Source organism: Natrix helvetica (assembly GCF_964273705.1).
Source record: "Natrix helvetica genome assembly, chromosome: 4".
Classification (NCBI taxonomy): Eukaryota; Metazoa; Chordata; class Lepidosauria; order Squamata; family Natricidae; genus Natrix; species Natrix helvetica.
Window position 1 is genome coordinate 120,542,817 of NC_138550.1, and position 20,723 is coordinate 120,563,539.

Here is a 20,723-nt window from a genome sequence, read left to right on the forward strand (position 1 = left end):
ATACCGCCATAGTGCCCGGATGTAACAGCCGAAGCGTCAGGTTCGCCCCCTCCCCTTTCGAACCTGCATAAAACGCGACCAGGTTCTCCGGGTTGGGCGACACCATTTGGGGAGGGGGGTGCGGGAGGAGGAAAGGCTACACGTCGTGAACGCTGCGCTCCGCTGGCGGAGGCCGCATCCTATCCACCCCGCGGGAGGAAACCGGCAAGCTGGTCGGCTGGCTGCTTGGATTTGCTTTTCAGGTCTTTGTTGTTCCGGCGTTTCTGGGAAGGCATCCCTACGGCCTCGGGTTCCCCGGGTTATTGGCGTCAGTGACCCTCCCGGCGGCGTCGCTGCACCGCGAGGGACAACACCCCCCCCCCGGCGAGCTGAGTAACAATGAGCAATTCGAGGAACAACCGAGTGATGGTGGAGGGCGTCGGTGCCCGCGTCGTGCGGGGCCCCGACTGGAAATGGGGCAAGCAGGATGGCGGCGAGGGCCACGTGGGCACCGTGCGCAGTTTCGAAAGCCCCGAGGAGGTGGTGGTGGTCTGGGACAACGGCACGGCTGCCAATTACCGCTGCTCGGGAGCCTACGACCTGCGCATCCTCGACAGCGCGCCCACAGGTGAGAGGGAAGCGGGAGAGACAAGATCAGTAACAGAGTCGGAAGGGACCTTGGAGGTCATCCAGTCCAACCCAGGAGAGACCCGTACTAGGGATTCGAACCGCCGAACTGGCGACCTTTCTGATCGACGAGCTCAGTGTCTGAGCCACTGAGCCACGGGGCGCTTGAGGTGGGGGTTTAGGTCTTGGGGGAGAAGTGTACGGGTTTTGATTCTCTTTAGGGTTCAGCGAGTCTCCCTGCCAGCGGCGCGACTCTCGGCGCCGTCGGGAAACTGCTCGGAGTTTTCCAAGAGCGGGCGAGGGTTGTTGGCGACTCTCAGACGAGGCCTTGTTTCTCCGCAGGGCTCCTAATCAGGGAACTCCCTGCTTAAGAGGGGGTGTGAACGGGGAAGCCCATGGCAGAAGTTGCGCAGGGACCTTAAGAGCTCAGTCAATGTTAGAGCACAGAAAATGTTAAAGGATCACTTAATAGGAAAGGAAAGAGGTGTGTAATGAAATTGACCCAGAGTGTCAATTGAAAATGCAGGTTATTACTGGGGATTGCCTTCAGGCAATGGAGTTAGATCCTACATGTCTAGGTTTGCCCCTTTGGAGGTTAATGTCTATGTAAGAAGTTAGTTCAATTGGAACTTCTTAGTAAGATTTGGAGTTTCTTCAGTTTAATGGGGGGGGAAAACACCCCCTTTATTCTATGGGACACACATGCACAGGATGTATGATAGTGCTATATAAAAAGGATTTTCTGGACCAGTATTGCAAAGTATCTTTCATCTTGCAATATAGTTGTGCTTTTCTTCAAGAGACTATTTCAGCATCCTTTAAAAAAATAAGTATAGTGTTGAAGTTAAATATTGGGAGGGTTCTTTTTTTTGTCTTCTTAATAAGGTCATTATGTCACTGCGAGTTACTCATTTTTAAAAAATACTTTTTGATCCAAGTTTGGAAAGTTTTATCCCAATGCAAAGGATACATTTAGTCTTGGAGAAGATGCCCATTGTAACTTATTCAGCAACAGGGAAATACATTTATATTTACATTGCTGTTTTACAATAGTGAGGAAATGTCCATTGTTTATGGCCTTATTTTCTCAAATAATTATTGTGATATGAAAAATATCAGGTTCTTAGAAATCAGTTATTACTGAATTAATGACACTTCTGATATTTTATGTATTCAATAGCCGCCCATCTAAACCAATGACTTTAGGCAGCTTACAATCTAAACAATATGCAACAATATTTTAAAACAAAAACAATAGAAAATGTTTCTATTGAGTCTGAGAAGAATTCAGACTCAAACAGCGAACTGACATAGCTGCCCTTTTAAGAATGCTGTTCCTGTCTCTGATGTTGTTTGCTCTTTTTTTCTTGTTAATTTCTTTAATTGACTCCATGAAGAGAAAAGCCCACTTAATTTATAGTAACTATATTCTTTTTTAAGATATAGTGTCTAGAGCCATGGACTGTTTTTATAATGTATTTATATATAAATTTTAATGATAATAACTGAAGTTTGATCAGTTCTAATATATAAAGAGTACTGGTAGTGGATTTGCCTATCTGACAGATTGGATTGTGTTTAATATGTAATTGTAGACTCAGTATCTTATATATATTTATATTTGATCATTTGACATAATTAGTACCTGAAGCTATTATGTGATTAAATTGAATAATGTGGGCATTATAGGATGTGGTTTGAAAAGTAATTGAAATGATAATATACTCAATGCCTAGACTCCATTGTTTTTGTGTTTGTTTTCATATGTTCTGTTTAAAATACTATGTTAGTTGTATATCTATTTATAGGTATTAAACATGATGGGACTATGTGCGATACTTGTCGCCAGCAACCAATAATTGGTATTCGATGGAAATGTGCGGAATGTACAAATTATGATTTATGCACAGTATGTTATCATGGGGATAAACATCATCTAAGACACCGCTTTTACAGAATAACCACACCTGGAAGTGAAAGGTAACAAATATAATTAATTTTAAAACTATATTATTTAGAAAAATTCCTGCATCTAAAATGTTCATTAAAGTGAAATATACTGTTCTACATTAAAGCAATTTTTAGATTTTGGCAACAAATATTTTTAAATAACTTATTTTTGATTGGGCATCTCTTTAACCTATCATCAATATTATATTTTAGGGTATTACTGGAATCTCGCCGTAAATCCAAGAAAATTACTGCAAGAGGAATCTTTACAGGTGCCAGGGTAGTACGAGGAGTTGATTGGCAATGGGAAGATCAGGATGGTGGCAATGGACGCAGGGGCAAAGTAAGAGTTCGGAGTACCATTACTGTTTCCTGGACAGTTCATTACTAGTAGCATAATATATGTTTAATATTTCTTTGGATTTTCCTTCTAACTAGCAGCCTTTATCTGTTCTCTGTGCCTTTCAAATATAAATATTGATATGTTTACTGACTTATCCTGGTGTGACTCACTAACAGTGTAGTAATACTGTAGTATACTGAGGTGATGGTGTAATAAAATTATTTGGTGAACAGGTAGTAAAAATTCATGATGAGTATGATAAAACCAGACTATAGTATATTTCTAAGAGGTGTTTTATGGCAGAAAATTTGCTTGTCTATCTCAATTGCATCTGATCAATGATGACGTGTAATACTTCTTTCTTGGTAAAGATGCTAAGCAATCTTCCTCAGAGAACTTAATGACAAATGTTTAGTGCACTGTGTCAAACTCACGTCATGTCGTCGTCATGGACATATCGGGACTTTCCCCCCCTTTGCTAAACCGGGCATGGGCGTGGCCAGTGCATGATGCATTGGGCCCATGGGCTGGGATTTTGACAGCCCCTGGTTTAGTGGACTTCTTGAATATTGTGGTTGGCTTATTTATCTTTGTTTATGTAGTCTACATTTTATTACTTTTTAACTTATGAGCAGACTACTTGAAAAAACATGACCTCCAAAAAAATACATCTCTGTTATTAAGTTTTGAGTGGGGCTTCATTTCTTAAATCACATACTGTAAGAATATAAAATACTAATAGAAAATATTGCTGCCTTAAAAAGAAGCAATAGTGATAACTGCTTTTAAAAAATAAGAGTAGACCCACTGAACTTTACTGACCTTAAGCTAGTTTGATTAGGCTTCAGTCTTGCAACTCATAAGTGGTTGTGGGTCACATTGCAGTCTTGGTTTTTTGGCTACAAGGTAGAGGTTTATGTAGTTACCCTGACAGATGACTGTTAGGGAATAGAGAAAGAGTGCATTCCTGATTTTTTAAATTTTGATTACTATAGTGTTTGCTGATTAACCATAATATTCATCTAATGGTTTACCAGACAAGACTTGGGGCACCATGTTTAAGTGATTTGGGTCCTTTCCAAATGACCCAATACAAGGAATTGATGTGGAAAATGGGAGGGATGTCTCTGTTTTTTGCCTGCTAGTCTTTGGAGAATTCCATTGGTCCCTCATATTTTTAGTCATCGGTGCAAAGGCATAGAATATTATTCAAATGCTACTTTAATGGATTTCTTTTTATAGTTCTTTGTTCTTTTTTTAAATGATGGTTTGTATTGTAATATATTAGCAGATTTTTGGGTGTAACCAATTCAGTGTTTTTAGAAAAATAACAAAGATTCTTGCCAATTGTGGGATGATCATGATTTTATTTTTTTTATTTTTGGTAGTAAGCATGTATCCTTTTTATTTTGCTAGGTAACTGAAATCCAAGATTGGAGTGCATCAAGTCCACATAGTGCAGCATATGTTTTATGGGACAATGGAGCTAAAAACCTTTACAGAGTTGGCTTTGAGGGCATGGTAAGAAGTAAAACAATAGAAAGAACCGAAGTATTTCATGATGAAGTAATAACAATGTGCTGTGCTATTTTCTTTTGTGTTATCCTTCTGTCAGTTTGCATGCTGTTAGGCGCTTCATTGTTCCTACAGCTATAGGGATAACTAATGCATATGCATAAGTCTGATTTCAGCCTAATTTTTAAGCTGGCTTCTGTCTCTGTATCTATAATATGTGTTGTTCTAAATAGGTGACATTTCTATAAAATAAAGCTAATATATTTAATAGGTAGAGATTGCTGTTCTGTGTTGTAGTTAAATATTTGGATTATTCATAAAACTTTAATTAACATTAATGCATTATGGTCATTATTTTTTGCTTGAGTAATTTTGGTTTCAGTGATACTAGGGCTACAGCTAACATTTTATTTTGTTTTATTTCACATGTACATTATTTCTGCAATCATTACATAACATGAATATACTTGTTATTGAGCACTTTTTAGCATTAGTAAAATTATTCCTTTCTTATGGAAATTGGTTTTATTGGAGTTTGTTGTCTTTATAGTGTGATGCAAATGTTGGGAAAAGTGTACTTTGTTCAATATTACGAATTAGTATAAATAAGTTTTTATCACCATCGTGTTAATCTTGCAACACAAACAGAGCATAATCAGCCAAGATGCTTTGTTGATTTTAAAATCACTTTTTGAAAAGTTTTACATTTGAAATTCATGGTGTTGCATGTTCAAACATAACTATAGTTTACTTGTTAAAAACAGCTTACTGAGTTCCATACATGTACATGATTTCCTCCCATGCTTTGATTTTTTTTCTTTGCTCTTGTTACCAAATTGCAGGGTGCAAGTGTGCAAATACAGAGGTTCTGCCTCATATGGCGTAATTATGAATTTTGGAAGTATCAGTTACTGGTTTTTAAGATTGTTATATTTATATCATTCAAAGGAGAAGACATTATTCTTTGCATCTTGCAAATGCCAGTTTACATTTCTGGAACTTTTGTCTCTTGACAAAAATGAAACAGAGTTCTTTGTAGTAGCACATGATTGGAGCATACACCACCTTTGTTTGCTCCCTGAGTTGCAGTTGATACAAATTAAAACCCAGCTTTCTTCCCGTTTGCTTCCTACTTCAGTATATATTATATGCCTTGAACGACCTTTGTCCAGCGGGTACTGCTTCAGAGATAGAACCAGATATTTGTATTTGGATTAGGCATGGCAAGAATAATTAGACAAGAGGAAAATTAGAATTTGTTGCTAGGTATACTAGCTGGAGATACTCATTTGATTGATTGATTGATTGATTGATTGATTATTTATTTATGCCATCCATCTCCCCTACAAGATGACCTGTATGTACACTGTAAGCTTGCAAGGCTGTCTTATTTTATACATTTTATTTGACTTTGCAAACGCACATGTTCCCAAATGTTCCCAACTGTGATTCAGCATTATCACTGATTTTATAAGAGATTAATGTGCCTCAGTTAGACAAGGCTTTGTTGAATGTGTATAGAGAAGGAACTTGGTATGATTAAAATGAGAAAGAAATGTAACTTTTGATAATCATAATACCAATAGCAAGCAATGGCATTTAGATTTATATTCCGCTTCACAGTGTTTTACAGCCCTCTCTTAAGTGGTTTACAGTGTCAGCATATTGCCCCCAACAATCCGGGTCCTCATTTTACCAATCTCGGAAGGATGGAAGGCTGAGTCAACCTTGAGCTGGTGACTCGAATTGCCAAACTGCTGGCAGCTGCCAATCAGCAGAAGTAGCCTGCAGTACTGCATTCTAACCACTTTGCCAGCACAGCTCAAATGGCTATATCCTGAGTTATATTTTCAAGGCTTGAGAATTCATTTAAAATGGTCCTTTCCAAATAGTTTGTACAGATTTACTATAGAATAAATGGCAGAATTTCCTTTTTTTTTTTTTGCCCTGAACTAAAGAACAAATAGGGCAAAGGTTATGCAACAATTCCTTACACATTTACTGGTAATAAGCTTCACTTAAAATAATCAGACTTGCATCTGAGGAAACGTACTGTGATTTTTCAGTCTCCAGAATTTTAATGGTGAAGTATGGATGCCCACTTAAAACCTTACTAGATAATATCTATAGTTTCGAACACTCTTCGCTTCTATAGGAAAGTATCAGTCTGCTATTACTTTATGAATTATTAAAAGATTTAAAAATACCATTTATCAAGTCATAATAAATATCTCACTCAATCTTATGATGCATATATTGGTTCAGAGTTAAATCCTCTGTATGGATTTTTATTTCTTCTAGTCAGACCTTAAATGTGTCCAGGATTCAAAAGGAGGATCCTTCTATCGAGACCACTGTCCTGTGCTTGGTAAGATACAGAATCTGAATTCTGATACTCAATGCATAAAGCTAAAGGGATATATGTGTAGGCAATTTAATAGATGATTGATGACATTAATGACAGTGGTTATAAGAAAAATGCCTGCTTACGTAAGGAATCATAACTCTTAGAGGTAAATGCAATAAATGAGTATTGTTTATTGGGGTTCACAAATATAGTGATTGCTGGACTGCCTGCCAAGGAATGCAGAAGAGCAAGGCTGCAAGTTAAATGTTCTCTGAAATTATATATAAGAAATAGAAAGGCAATGTTTGATTACTTATACAGCCAGAACCTAGCATCTGATGAGAATGTGGGTAATCTTACTATGGACTTATTTGGAGCTGCTAAATTCTATTTCTTTAAAGTGATTCCAAGCCTGCCGTTTTTACTGATGCTGGTACCTCTTAACAAAAAGTGTCCATTATTATGCCACTATATTGATTTCTTTCATACTAAGGAAAAGAGAAGAATCTGATTATCTGCGTCTTTCCCCTCCAGGTCATCAGGCAGAAATAGTTTGTCGTCTTTCACTATAGAATTCAGAATCCTTTAGAGCAATCATATGCAAAGATAGAACGTTATGTGTCGCCCAGATAACATTTTACTTAATATTTATTGTATTTTTCCAGACTGTAATTGCATAAGTTTGTTAAATGAAGTTGTAATACTATTCCCTTTCACTTTTGGTTATGTAATGCTGTTCTGTTCCTACATTACTGAGATTAGACTAATAAAATAGCAATGTATCCTTCTATATGATTATGGATGAAATTTCAAAAGCATACATTCTCTTTAAATTCTTAACTTTAGGAGAACAGAATGGCAACAGAAATCCTGGCGGTTTACAGATTGGTGATCTAGTGAACATTGATCTTGATTTAGAAATTGTTCAGTCATTGCAACATGGTCATGGAGGATGGACTGATGGAATGTTTGAAACCTTAACAACTACTGGCACAGTTTGTGGAATAGATGAAGATCATGACATTGTTGTACAATATCCAAGTGGGAATAGGTATATTAATTTATTTTTTTATAAAGCAAAGCATTCTTATTATATAAGTGTTTAATTAGTGTTTTATATTTACTGTTGTGTCATGCAAGATCTCTAAATAAGAATGGAAATGCTAATTCATGTTGATGATGTGGCTTCCGGGGAAATGCCTTGGGCTTTATTTTATATTCATTGCCCTGTATAGCAGGGATGTCAAACTGGTGGCCTGCAGGCCGGATGCATCATGTGCAGGCCTTCCCCCCCCCCCCCGTCTCTGCAAAGGCAAAAAAATGTTGTGATACGTCATGTGATGAGATCGGGTTTGACACCCGTGCTGTATAGTATTACTAGGAAATATTTCCACCAATTAATAGCAGCTTTAAAAAATCGATATTCCATGAGTAATCTGCATTACTTTTGTTATAAACACATCAAAATACTATAACAAATAAGAATGCGACACATTCATCATTTATTTCTTTATACATTCTTAAAAATTAATATATGAGCAGTTTTATTTTTCAAATATCAGACTAAATTAAAATGCATGCTGAGTCAGATCAAAGGTTTATCCAGCATTGTGTTTTCTATAGTGGCCAAACAGATGCCTATGGGTTGTCTTATGCCATTGAATGATATAATTATTTTGTTGTTGTGTTTTTCTTTTAAAAAACCCTTTCCCATTTAGCTTTAAAGGATGACCCTGGTTTCCAGTATTGTGAGAAAAAGTATTTTTTCTTTCCTTCTGACTTCCTTCACGATGTATTACAGTAATTTGCTTAATTCCCATATTTCCAGTGTTTCATCCAAGGGGAGATCTTTAGTGTCTTGGTCATGGGAGTTGGAAGGAGTGGTTTAGACTCTTGATTCCAATCTACTAGTTCATGCAGAAATCCAAATTAATCTACTTCTACCACGGGGCTCTCTTGCTTCTGTTTAAATATACCCAATGAAGAAAAAGCTTATCACCCTTCTGTTCAATTAGTTTGTTAAATTGTTCTCATTCTAAAAAAAATTGCTTTGGATTTCTTTTTTGTGAAACTGTGATATTGGCAGTCATACATTTTAAAATCCTTTTTAAAATTATTGTTAGATGTGCAAAATGTTTTCAATAAGGACACTTTTTTGAATTCAGACAATTGTTTCAGGTTTGAAAACAAATCACTCTGAACTCATAGAAAACTTTACCAGAAATGTTCCAACCTGAAACAGAATAAGCTTGAAACAGTTCTGTTAAGGTCAAAACAAATTTGTTAAGTTTCTTTTTAAGTTGAAAAAGCCTACATTGAATTCTGAGAATACCTCTAATACTTAACATGAATTTATCTTTTTTCACAATTGTCACACATTAAGTCAGTGTTTTCCCAGTTATGTTTTACAGCTTAAAATCCCTTTGCTAGTCAGTCATTACAAGCTGATGCTATTTTATGTCTGTATACATTTTAAAATTATGATATTGTTTTTTCCCTCTAGTTTATATTGAACTATACTTGCAATTTTAATTTCCATTCTCCAACTTTTTTTATTCATTCTCCAATATTTTTTTATTCAGGCCTTTGAAGTAGATTAAGGTCAAGAAACAGACATCAGAGGGAATTCAGGAATGCTACTTTATTGTTACAGGATATAATAACAGAACCTTAAAAGCATCTCAGATTTTCTTTCAGCTCTATTTTACACCAAACAAAATTAAGGCAGAATTAATCTGAGCTTCTTTCCTACATTTTCTTCTTTCTCAGGACTGAGTTGATATTTCTCCTCCCTTAATGATTCATTCCTTTACCAAGTCTAGCTCTTCATTCTTTTACACTTTTGCTACTGTTGCTGCTGCTGCTTATTGTTGTTATTGTTGTTAGCTTGGTATTTATTATTGTCAACTACCTAACTGATAACTGAGATGCAAATTCATATCAGCTCAAATACAAGCACATTTTTGCAACATCAGCTCTATTTCTTACATCCATCAGTCTGTTTATTCTTAACCTATGCTTTTCTTCTGAAACAACATTTTGTAAAATGTTTTCTTTTGTCCATGACTATTAAATTTGCATTAATAAAAGCTGTAAAAAGTTTTTGAAAGTTCAAATATCTGTCAGCTTTATCTGTCAGTTCATCCTAACTGCATAGTTAATGGTGCTTTGAAAGATTTGTAAGACCTGTCTTTTGAGCACTCTCACGATTCTTCTTTAATAAGATTTATTCTATTACCTCCTTGATATTCACTAGAGTATCAGCAGGTCTACTTAGAATAAACCTTAGTGTAACTGGCTTGTAAAGTACTGGATTGCCTTTAAATTACTTGATTTTTAAAAAAATCCTTGAATCATTTTCACTTGAACTAATAATTTGTATCCTAAAAGCAATGTTATAAAAGTAATAGCAATAGCAATTAGACTTATTTACCGCTTCATAGTGATTTCCAGCCCTCTCTAATAATAATCAAGCATCTTTTGCAAATGGGAGGCAAAACTGAACTATGCAGTTATGTAGTTCATAAAACTACAAAATCACTTGCCACAGTAATGCTATTTTTACTTTTTAGATGGACCTTTAACCCTGCTGTTCTTACTAAAGCCAATGTTGTCCGAAGTGGAGATGGTGTGCAAGGTGCTGAAGGTGGTGCTTCACAATTTCAAGTGGGTGATCTTGTCCAAGTTTGTTATGACTTAGAAAGAATTAAGTTGCTTCAAAGGGGACATGGTGAATGGGCTGAAGCAATGCTTCCTGTAAGTTTATATAAATATATTTGTTGTTATGTAATTTGAAATAAAATGTGGATAAGTTTATTTCAGGACTGAAGTGAAATCTTTCAATGAATGACAGTGAAATTTTAGAAAATTGTGCAAATTATGTCCACTGGAGATAGGTTTCTCTTTCTGGATAAATCCTATTGATAATCAGGTATAATGAATCAATCAGGAGGAAATGACTTTCTGTTTGGATAGTTTATTCCAGCAATTACCATTATGACACAGTAAGCAATGCCCTGTTCCCCTGAAAATAAGACCTAGCCTGAAAATAAGGCCCATCATGTTTTTACGCATGCACCTAATATAAGCCCTACCCCCAAAATAAGCCCTACTTAGGAGCTTGTGCAGCCTGCCGGCCACCCATTCTATCTGGTTGCTCGCAGAGCCGCCATTCACGCCTCAACACCTGCCTCATGATGAAGCACTGGCAACCATGTGCAGCAGCAGCCCACATGGCTGATGGCCTACTTTTTCTGCTTGCTCCTGGCCACAATGGAGCAGGAGACCAAGTGGTGTGTTGTTGCCATGATTGTGAGGCAAGGCAGGTATTGGGGCGGGGCCTAGCTGTGAGGGCCCTGAGGTAAGCTGGTCCGTGGGGCAGCTCCACCACCACCACCCCGCCTTGCGGCAGCAGCACTAATATACCACATGGCCTCCTTCCCTACTGTAAACAAGCAGAAAAAGTGGGCTGTCCTGGGGGGGGGGAAATAAGACACTCTCGAAAATAAGCCCTAGTGTTTATTTTGGGGCGTAAAAGAAAATAAAGAAAATAAGACTCGGTCCTATTTTCGAGGAAACACAGGTAGTTATAAATTTGGAATGAAGTTTGATGGAAATACTAAGTCTACCTATTTTTTAAGCATTATTGAGTATTGACTAGGAATATTATTGAATATGAATCACAGGTAGTCCTCAACTTACAACCACTTGTTTAGTAACTGTTCGAAGTTTCAATGGCTGTGAAAAAAGTGATTTATGACCTTTTTTCACACTTTCAACCATTTTAATGTTCCCAAGATCAGGTGATCAAAATTTGGATGTTTGGCAACTAGTTCATATTTATGATGGTTTGCTGTGCCCCAGGGTCAAGTGATCATCTTTTGCAACCTTCTGACGAGCAAAGTCAGTGGGGAAGCCAGATTCAATTAACAACTGTTACTAACTTAACAACTGCAATGGTTCACTTAACAACTGTGGCAAAAAAGATTGTAAAACGGGGCAAAATTCACTTAACAAATGTCTTGCTTAGCAACATAAATTTGGGGCTTAATTGTGGCCGTAGGTTGAGGACAATATGTATAACATTTATTCTCTCAACTATATCTTGCTTTATCTTCTAGGATTAGACATTTGTACAATGAATTTCTTGTACCATAAAAATGTGAAAATCATCTGGTAGAACAGATTTCCCCAACTTTGTGGACCGGCAGGGGGTGGGGGAGAGAGGGGATGATTTGTACAAGCAGCCGACAAGTGCACACAGTTCCATTTGCCCAAATGTGCCACACAAATGTAGTGCGCACACAGCACTCACCCGTTGCTCGTGCAAGTGAGGATATGCATGCTTATGGGCTCTCCAGCTGTTTCCACGGCCCAGTTGCAAAATCCTCATGGGCTATTAGTGGGCTGTGACCCACAGGTTGGGGAACTCTGCGGTAGAAGATCACTTAGCTAAAATGAATTGTATTATTTGATTACTGAATTTATTGAAAATAATAATATTTTATTGAAATGATAATAGAAATTAGCTTATTTTTTTACATACCAATGATCTGCAATCATTCATTATTAGGTCAACTTTCACAGAACTTTATTGGAATATAGAATAAGATATCCATATAAAATGGTGATTTTATAAATAAAATATTATAAATAATATTAGTTTTCTTTAATCTAGACCTTAGGTAAAGTTGGAAGGGTCCAGCAGATCTACTCGGATAGTGACTTAAAAGTAGAGGTTTGTGGAACGTCTTGGACATACAATCCCGCTGCTGTGTCAAAGGTAGCATCCGCAGGATCAGCTATAAGCAATGCATCTGGTGGTAAGTTAGAAGCTAATAAATACTAAAGAAATTAAAATTTTGTTTAATTTACATTTACATTTTTGTTGCTGTCTTTTAAGAGCCCTTTCATTTAGAATAGTTCTAAAATACACAGTGTGCAGCCTACTCTTGGATATTTTGTTAGATACATGAATTATGATTTTATTTATTTATTTAATCAATGTATATGACCTCCTCCTGACTCATAAATTGGAGCCTTGGTTAACTAACAGATAATTAAATATGGAATAAAAGGAACCAATGAACATCAAAACCACAAAACCACAGCACAGTGCAACGCATTGGAGGCCAATTGCAGCATGTTCTCATTCCAAAGCCAGTTACCTGAATGGGCTTGTCTCCCGATCTGCAGAGAAAAAAACAGGCTATTATTACAGACGCATTCTTCTTCCGTCCTTTTGGCTCCATCAGTTTCTATTCAACAACTTCATCCCTACTTTACAGTAATTGTTCAAATGATAATTAAGTTTTATTATTCCTATCGTTTGTTTGCTGTTTTCATTTTTATTCTACACCGATTTCTGTAACTTCACTTCCCCCACTCCCCCTGGCAATATTATATTAATGGTTTGTCACATAGTTAGCTAGATGTTCAGGCTGGTTTTGACATCTTTATTCATCTATCGAGTCCTTCCAAAGGACTGGGATAAGCAAATGTCAGTGTTTGATAGTCAAAGGTATTGTCACAGGATGTAAACTCTTCTGAGTAAAGCTGCCTTTTGCAATTGACTGAGGTGAATTTGTCGATGTTCAAGTGGTGCTCCAGTTGTTCTATTTCTAATTGCAGGTCTTTGTATTTTGTTATCTTCCCTAATTCTTTCTCTTGTCTCCAGATACTGCCATGTCTACTATTTTTGTCTTTCTTATCAATAGTTATTATGGGGTCCGGGGTGTTACGTGTCAGGACCCTGTCTGTTTGAATTCTAAAGTTCCAGAGCAATTTAGCTTCTTCATTTTCTATAACTTTCTCTATTTTATGATCCCAACAGTTCTCGGTTGTCCACAAATGGTATTTCTTGCAAATCTTCTAATGCATCGTTGTTGCTACTTTGTCATGCTGCTATTTGTCTGTGAAGCTGTCTTATAGCAGGTAACCAGGTGATCCATTGTTTCTTCAGCTTCTTTGTTGGCACCCTGTCTTCTCAATTCTGCATGCATTTGTTCTTAAGACTTGGTCTTGTACAGCTAGAATTAGCTCCTCTGTCTCTTTCTTTAATTTTTCTGCTCTTAGTCATTGCCAGTTGTTCTTAGTATCTGCTTTGCCTGCTATTTTTTTAAATGAATTGGCCATGTAAAATACTTGGTCTTTCCATTTGTTTTTTCTGTTCTTCATTTAGTCTTTCTTGTAGTTTGGTCTCTAGTACTCATAAGCCTTCCTGGTATAACTTCAGTGCATCTTCTTCACTGTCCTTGAAATATTCTTCCAATGCTCTTTTTTCTTCAACAACCTGATGTATTTGCAACATCCCACGTTCATCTATTTTGCTTGGTAAATAAAATTTGTCAATATCACTACAAGGGTGAAGGGCATGATTTATTGTCATTAGGTCTTTCTATCCAGGGCCTATAGTTCTGCTTGAGTCCAGTCCACTATTCAGTTGTGTATCTAATGAATGGAATTGTCCAGTTGTTAATTGCCTTGATATTATTTCCTTCACTGAGTTTGGACTTTTAAGATCTTCCTCACTCTCTTGATTTATTCACTTTTAACCTTTTCCTGGACTTAGTATGCTTGATGGTATCAGCTTGAAGGATTCCCAGGTCTTCATCCAGACTCTTGATGTTATTTCTATAGGACATTTTCGTTCCTTCAGTTTTCATTACTTTTTGCCATTTTAATGGTGGGCATAGCACATTTGTCAAGTCAAAAATCCATTTCAATATCTTGGATGTATATATGGACAGTGTTGAGCACTATTCTATTTATAATGGTTCATTGCATAAGTCAACCAGATGTTCAGACTGGATTTGGCATTTTTGCCGCAAGAGGTAAGCTTTTCCAAGTAAAGCTGCTTTTGCAATTGACTGATGGTGAATTTGTCAATGCTGATGGTATTCAAGTGATGCTCTAATTGTATGGGTTAGCACCCAAGGTGTCTATTACTATTGGTACTACCTTTACTTTTTATTGCCCCTACTGCAGGTCTTTTTATTTTGTTATTGTTTTCTGTAACAGGAATAACTTTCTAACCTTCGTTTTAAATAACATTTAAGCTTGCTCTTGGTAGGCTCATGAATATCTGTTCCACCATAATGTTTCCATTGTAGGAAATGCTAGCATGCAGTCATGATCTAGGCAAGGAGCAAACTTTAAATAATATTGAAATGTTGATTGTTTGTTACATGTATATTAAATAAAAAATACTTTGTTTAAATGCAACACTACATTCAGATTCTATACACTGGTAATATTAATTGTTTCACTTAATATTCACAGAGAGATTGTCCCAGTTGCTGAAGAAATTATTTGAAACTCAAGAATCTGGGGATCTTAATGAGGAGCTGGTTAAAGCAGCTGCTAATGGGGATGTAGCAAAAGTGGAAGATTTGCTTAAAAGACCTGATGTGGATGTGAGTATTTAATTATATCATTCCTAATAAAAGGAATTAAGAGTTTCTGATCAATAATTAGAGGTTCTTGTAAAGATAAAACATTTTGTTCCGTGCTTCCCTGAAAATAAGACAGGGTCTTATTTTCTTTTGATCCCTGAAATAGGCACTTGGCCTTATTTTCGGGGAGGTCTTATTATTTTTGAGGTGTAGGAGGCTGTGAGCATGGTCACCTCATGGCTGCTGCTGTGGTGCAATATTTTCGGGGAGGGCTTATTATTTTTGAGGTGTAGGAGGCTGTGAGCATGGTCACCTCATGGCTGCTGCTGTGGTGCAATATTTTCGGGGAGGGCTTATTTTCGGGGAAGGGCTTATTTTAGCGCATGCACTCAAAAGCCTGATTGGACTTATTATCTGGGGAGCGCTTATTTTCAGGGAAACGGTAATCAAAATAAAGATAGATTGTTCTTTCACAATCTTTCCTGTTGTAAATAGGAAGTTAATTATGTTTAAAAATAGGAAGACCTACCCACTTTAACATTTGGTTCATTGTTTTTGTTTCAAATGTTTCAAAAATTAGCCGCCTAAGATGTTTACATTATAATGTCCTCTAAATAATTATTTTGTTTTGGAGTGATATAAAGTTTGAAAAAACAAGTAATTAATCCAATCTTCTCGAGCTACCCTCAACATGCCACCCGTATAATTTTTTCCAATTCAGTTTTTAAAAAAATAATATTTTAATACTTCATGTGTTAATATCCTGCTGTTTTTCATAATTTATGGCAGTGTGCATAAATCTAAAATATTTTAATAGATTTAAGATATGTTTCCTCCGTTATTATACTTAGTAAATTAAAGATAATTTGGAAAGGCAATTGATCAGATGCCTAAAAGATATTTTTTACAATGTAAATATGTTGTCTTTTAACTGTTTCTTCTTGACATTATACTGCTATTAATGAGCATGGCTATTTCTTAATGTCTCATTTTAAACTTCTTTGATCTTATTAATATATTTTAGGTGAATGGACAATGCGCTGGACACACTGCTATGCAAGCTGCAAGTCAAAATGGACATGTTGACATTTTGAAATTGCTTCTGAAACAGAATGTGGATGTAGAAGCAGAGGTATCTGAAAGCTTAAACATTTAACAATACTTAGTAAAATGTATTTATTATATATTATAAATTATAAATATCTATTATATTTTAAAATATTAGTTAAACATTTTAAAACATAAAATTGCCTAATATTGTTATGGATTATTGTTTTTAAGATAATATTTCTTTTATTGCTAGTTATGTAATTATTTAACTAGTTTATTGAATCGGTCCCTTTCATATGATTTAATTTGGTAATAGCAGTGGTTTTTTGGGGGGAGGGTGTTATTTAAGGATTTCAAACTTTTAAAAAGAAAATCATTCCCCGTGTAAAATAAAGTCAGTGCAATAAAATACAGGTATACTCACTCAACTAATTAACCAATTAACTATGGTTACTTGAACCAATTTTGCTGAATTGAGATTAATAGATATTTCCCTATAAAGGGGAAGAAACTTGAAATTTGCAGATTATACTACTATTGCACCATGGATGGTTCTTTGCACCAGAAATTGAGTTATTGACTAGGCTGAAGGTTAGATCCAGGAAGTATCAGAAGTTATTAATACAGCAGTTCATAAGTAAAGTTCCTCTCTTATAAACAATTGGCTATGACTTGCAACTAATATTTAACAGCAAAATAAGTTGCTAGGAGCCATGGTGGTGCGGTGGCCATGGTGGTGCAGTGGTTAGAATGCAGTATTGCAAGCTAATTCAGCTCACTGCCGGGAGTTGGATCCTCACCATCTCAAGGTTGACTCAGCCTTCCATCCTTCCGAGGTCGGTAAAATGAGGACCCAGATTGTTGGGGGCAACATGTTGACTCTGTTAACCGCTTACAATGTAAAGCATTTTGAAGCGGTATACATGTCTTAAGTGCTATTGTTATTGCTATTTTATATGTTAATTCTGTCAATGTGAAGTAGAACTATACACACATTTCATCTGCTACTGATGCTTTATATCATTGCATCCATTTATTAACTATATGCAACAATTTAGAAGTCTCCCATTAAACTGTAGAACAAAAATATTATGCAGCTGAATTTTAATTATTTAGGACAAAGATGGAGACAGGGCTGTTCATCATGCAGCCTTTGGTGATGAAGGAGCTGTGATAGAAGTTTTACATAGAGGCAGTGCAGATCTCAATGCTCGCAATAAGCGTAGACAGACACCACTTCATATTGCTGTGAATAAAGGTCATCTCCAAGTTGTGAAGACGTTACTGGACTTTGGTTGCCATCCTAGTCTCCAGGTAATTTAACTTGCTGTTTAATTTTTATTTATTTGTTATGAACTCAGTTTGAGCATTTTTTCATACATACATAACTTTGAAATATTAAATAGGGTTAGCCTCCAAGTTATAATTTGGAGTGTAATATCAGAACATGGTAATGTTCAGCTTTCCATCCTTCCTCTGAGGAAGTATGGAAGTGTTGAATATACTGAAGGTGATGGTAGATTAGATGTGATGTAGATGAATAAACTAAGAGCAGTACTTTGGGTTTCTATAAAATCTGAACAATTATTTCTAAATAGAAAAGTACACCATTGTAAACAGGAATTCTTTTGTGGTCATTTAATTTTGTGGCACTGTTGGCCTGTTTTTGTTTTACCTGCCTTTGCTACCAGCCACACATGGTGATGATTTGATGTAGATGTTTGTCAAGAGGGACTGGAGAAATTAATAAAAGAACAGGGTGTCTAACTAAATATGCTGTTGGCTAAATTCAGCAAAGCTCTTACTACATTCTTATATCAGGATATTTCTTTTTAAATGAACTTTGCTGGGTTTTCTTTTGGATAGATGGGGGAGATTTATTTAGTTAAAATGTCTACTTCTATAGAAAAGTATTGTGTTATATGTTAATTTGATTTTTTACATTGTTTTTTATTGGGATGCTAAAATGGCATTTTTCTTTCTATTCAAAAAGGCAGCATCAAATGAACTTTCTCTGAAATTGCTTTCAAGACGTTATCTGTTTCCTTATTGCTTTGATAGATCATACCCATGAATATTTTCTGTAGGTGTTCTAGATCTGTTTATGTGCTTGAGGCTAGTGCTACACTTTATGGCTTGAAACAAAAGCCTTTCCCCTTCTATTGGGATCATTTGCCAGAAATATGCTTCATCAGCATTCCATATCAACCTTAGCTTATATAGTCAGTGATAAAAGGTATATTAAATCACTTGTAGTTTACAATATTATTACTGAGTAAGCTTTAAAAAGTTTAGGGCAATTCTTTTCCTGCATCTGTAATACAATATCTCTGTGCTTAAGGGAAACAGAATTATATTGATGCCTTTTATGATATAAGACATCTTAACATTTACACAGAAGATATTGTTATGTTGTGCTAATATAAGATCAATTCAATTCAAAATTATACAGATGTATTCTGTCCAAACATCAACATTTTTTTTTCATATCTAGCTATTTTTTTCTTGACGTTTGAGAGGTAGCTAGACAGGGAGATAAAAAAATCGATATAAATTGACTAATATTTATTTTTAGGATTCCGAGGGTGATACTCCTCTGCATGACGCAATAAGCAAAAAGCGTGATGACATTTTAGCAGTCCTCCTGGAAGCTGGAGCAGATGTTACTATTACAAATAACAATGGATTTAATGCTCTTCATCATGCTGCCTTACGGGGAAATCCAAGGTATTGTATAGGTTTACTGCTTTCTAATTTTGATAAGCATAGTGTTATAGTAAAAATGTTAACATTAATTCAGAAGAGTTTAGTAGCTCAGTAGTTGAAGTATTAAAATTATATAATTGAACACTATAGAATTGATATAGTGGGTACTTGAACAAATGCAGATTATACTAAATTATCCATATAGTTAATTGTTTTATGTGCAGTCAGGTGTTTGTTCTCATGCAACTACAATCTGTAAAAGCATCATGACGCAATCTAGAATTACATTTACTTTATTTTGTAAAGATTAAGACTAGATAAAAGAATGTGAACGTGCAAATATAAAGTGAAGCAGCATTGTGGCAACAAATACATGCCCGAGTTCTACCCCATCAGCTTTCTTACACAGACTAAGAAGTGAATTTGAGGCATGCTGTTTAAATTGGGCAGAGGAATGGGATAAAAGCTTGTGGAATAACAGTGCTGATATTATAATTAATATACATAGGTTACAAACCAATTGTACAAAGTCAAGACCAACCGAATCAGTATAGCATTTTGCTTTTTCTGTTGTGATGTTAAAACTCAGAATCACCCATTGAAACTAATTATGGAGGATGTTTAAGTCCAATAAAACAAAATACTACCTTTAGCACCCCCACAGGATCTTTGTCTTTCTGCTTAAATATTGTAGTTGTGCTGTAAGCTATGCCTCATTGGGTACGTGACAAGAATTGAAATATAGGAAGAAAGGGAATGGGGCTTTTATCTGATCTTCTCTCCCTCGTCATTCCCCACCCCACCCCCCACTTCTGACTACTTTATGGAATGAATAATTAACAGAACTGTGAAAAGCCTTTAAAGAAGTGCTTCGTAACATGTGGACATGTATACAAAGCCTTTCTTTTCAAATTGCTAAAGCATGCTTGCAAAGCTTGTGCAGCTGCTCTTGACTATTTCCATATGTGTGGTCATACACAAACTACTTGGCTTTGCTTTTGCCTCTTTCGAAGCAGCTGCATGAGCCTTGCAAACGTTATGGCTTCTTTAATGATTTGTGAATAAATGCTTCAAATGGGCTTATGCGTATTATGAAGCCTCTCTTTTAAAGGCTTTATCCAAGCCTTATTGTTAAGCTGTGGAATTTGCTGCCATCAGACATGATGGCTGACTGATTTAAAAATGGTAAGAGAAATTCATTGAAGTTAATTCCATCGGTGGCTACTATTCTTGTTGGCTGTATGGTTCTTTTGGGATTGTAGATAAGATAAAAGATACCTTTGAATTAAGCTTGACTCCTGATGAATTCATATACCATATTTTTCGGACTATAAGACGCTCAGGAGCATAAGATGCACAGCTTTTGGGGAGGAAAACAAGAAAAAAAATCTGCCTCTGCCTCCCAGCATCCATCCGGTATTCATCTGGCCCATTCGTCGTTGTGCCCCATTGTAGAACACTAATTGGCGCCACACCAACCCCCCTTATCTCCTCACCAGAATATTCGCTATATAAGATGCACAGACTTTTCCACCCACTTTTTTTTGCATCTTATACTCCGAAAAATATAGTAGTTGATAACTAAAACAGCAAAGCAAAATTGAATTGTCAGCCTCGTTTTCTGGGCTGTTTTTTGACTTTCTAGACCAACTTACAGCCCTGGTATTTTTTTTTCTTTGATCCTGTCTTCTGAGCCTTGATACTTGCTGAAATAGAATCATAGGCTGATATATTAAATGTCATCTGAGAAGCAACAACAGTATAGGACTATCACTGTCCTATCCATGTTTGGTCTAATGCATCTGGTTGGCCA

General features: G+C 36.1%; 1 protein-coding gene across 3 annotated transcripts in view; it reads left to right on the top strand.

The window, feature by feature from the left end:
- The first annotated feature begins 36 nt into the window (after positions 1-36).
- The window catches only part of MIB1 (MIB E3 ubiquitin protein ligase 1), a 47,304-nt gene continuing 26,617 nt past the window's right edge, over positions 37-20,723 (top strand). Inside the window, exons 1-12 of one of the 3 annotated variants that reach the window (XR_014175379.1) lie at positions 37-607; positions 2,415-2,586; positions 2,770-2,899; positions 4,316-4,420; positions 6,716-6,782; positions 7,608-7,812; positions 10,334-10,517; positions 12,439-12,583; positions 15,042-15,175; positions 16,179-16,286; positions 17,321-17,518; positions 18,780-18,931. Coding sequence is in view for 2 of the 3 variants with exons in the window: in XM_081952997.1 (XP_081809123.1) it covers positions 379-607; positions 2,415-2,586; positions 2,770-2,899; positions 4,316-4,420; positions 6,716-6,782; positions 7,608-7,812; positions 10,334-10,517; positions 12,439-12,583; positions 15,042-15,175; positions 16,179-16,286; positions 17,321-17,518; positions 18,780-18,931 (1,829 nt within the window). In the remaining variant the exon portion in view is untranslated. The remainder of the gene's footprint in view (positions 608-2,414; positions 2,587-2,769; positions 2,900-4,315; positions 4,421-6,715; positions 6,783-7,607; positions 7,813-10,333; positions 10,518-12,438; positions 12,584-15,041; positions 15,176-16,178; positions 16,287-17,320; positions 17,519-18,779; positions 18,932-20,723) is intronic. The other 2 variants (XM_081952998.1, XM_081952997.1) reach the window with 2 other exon arrangements.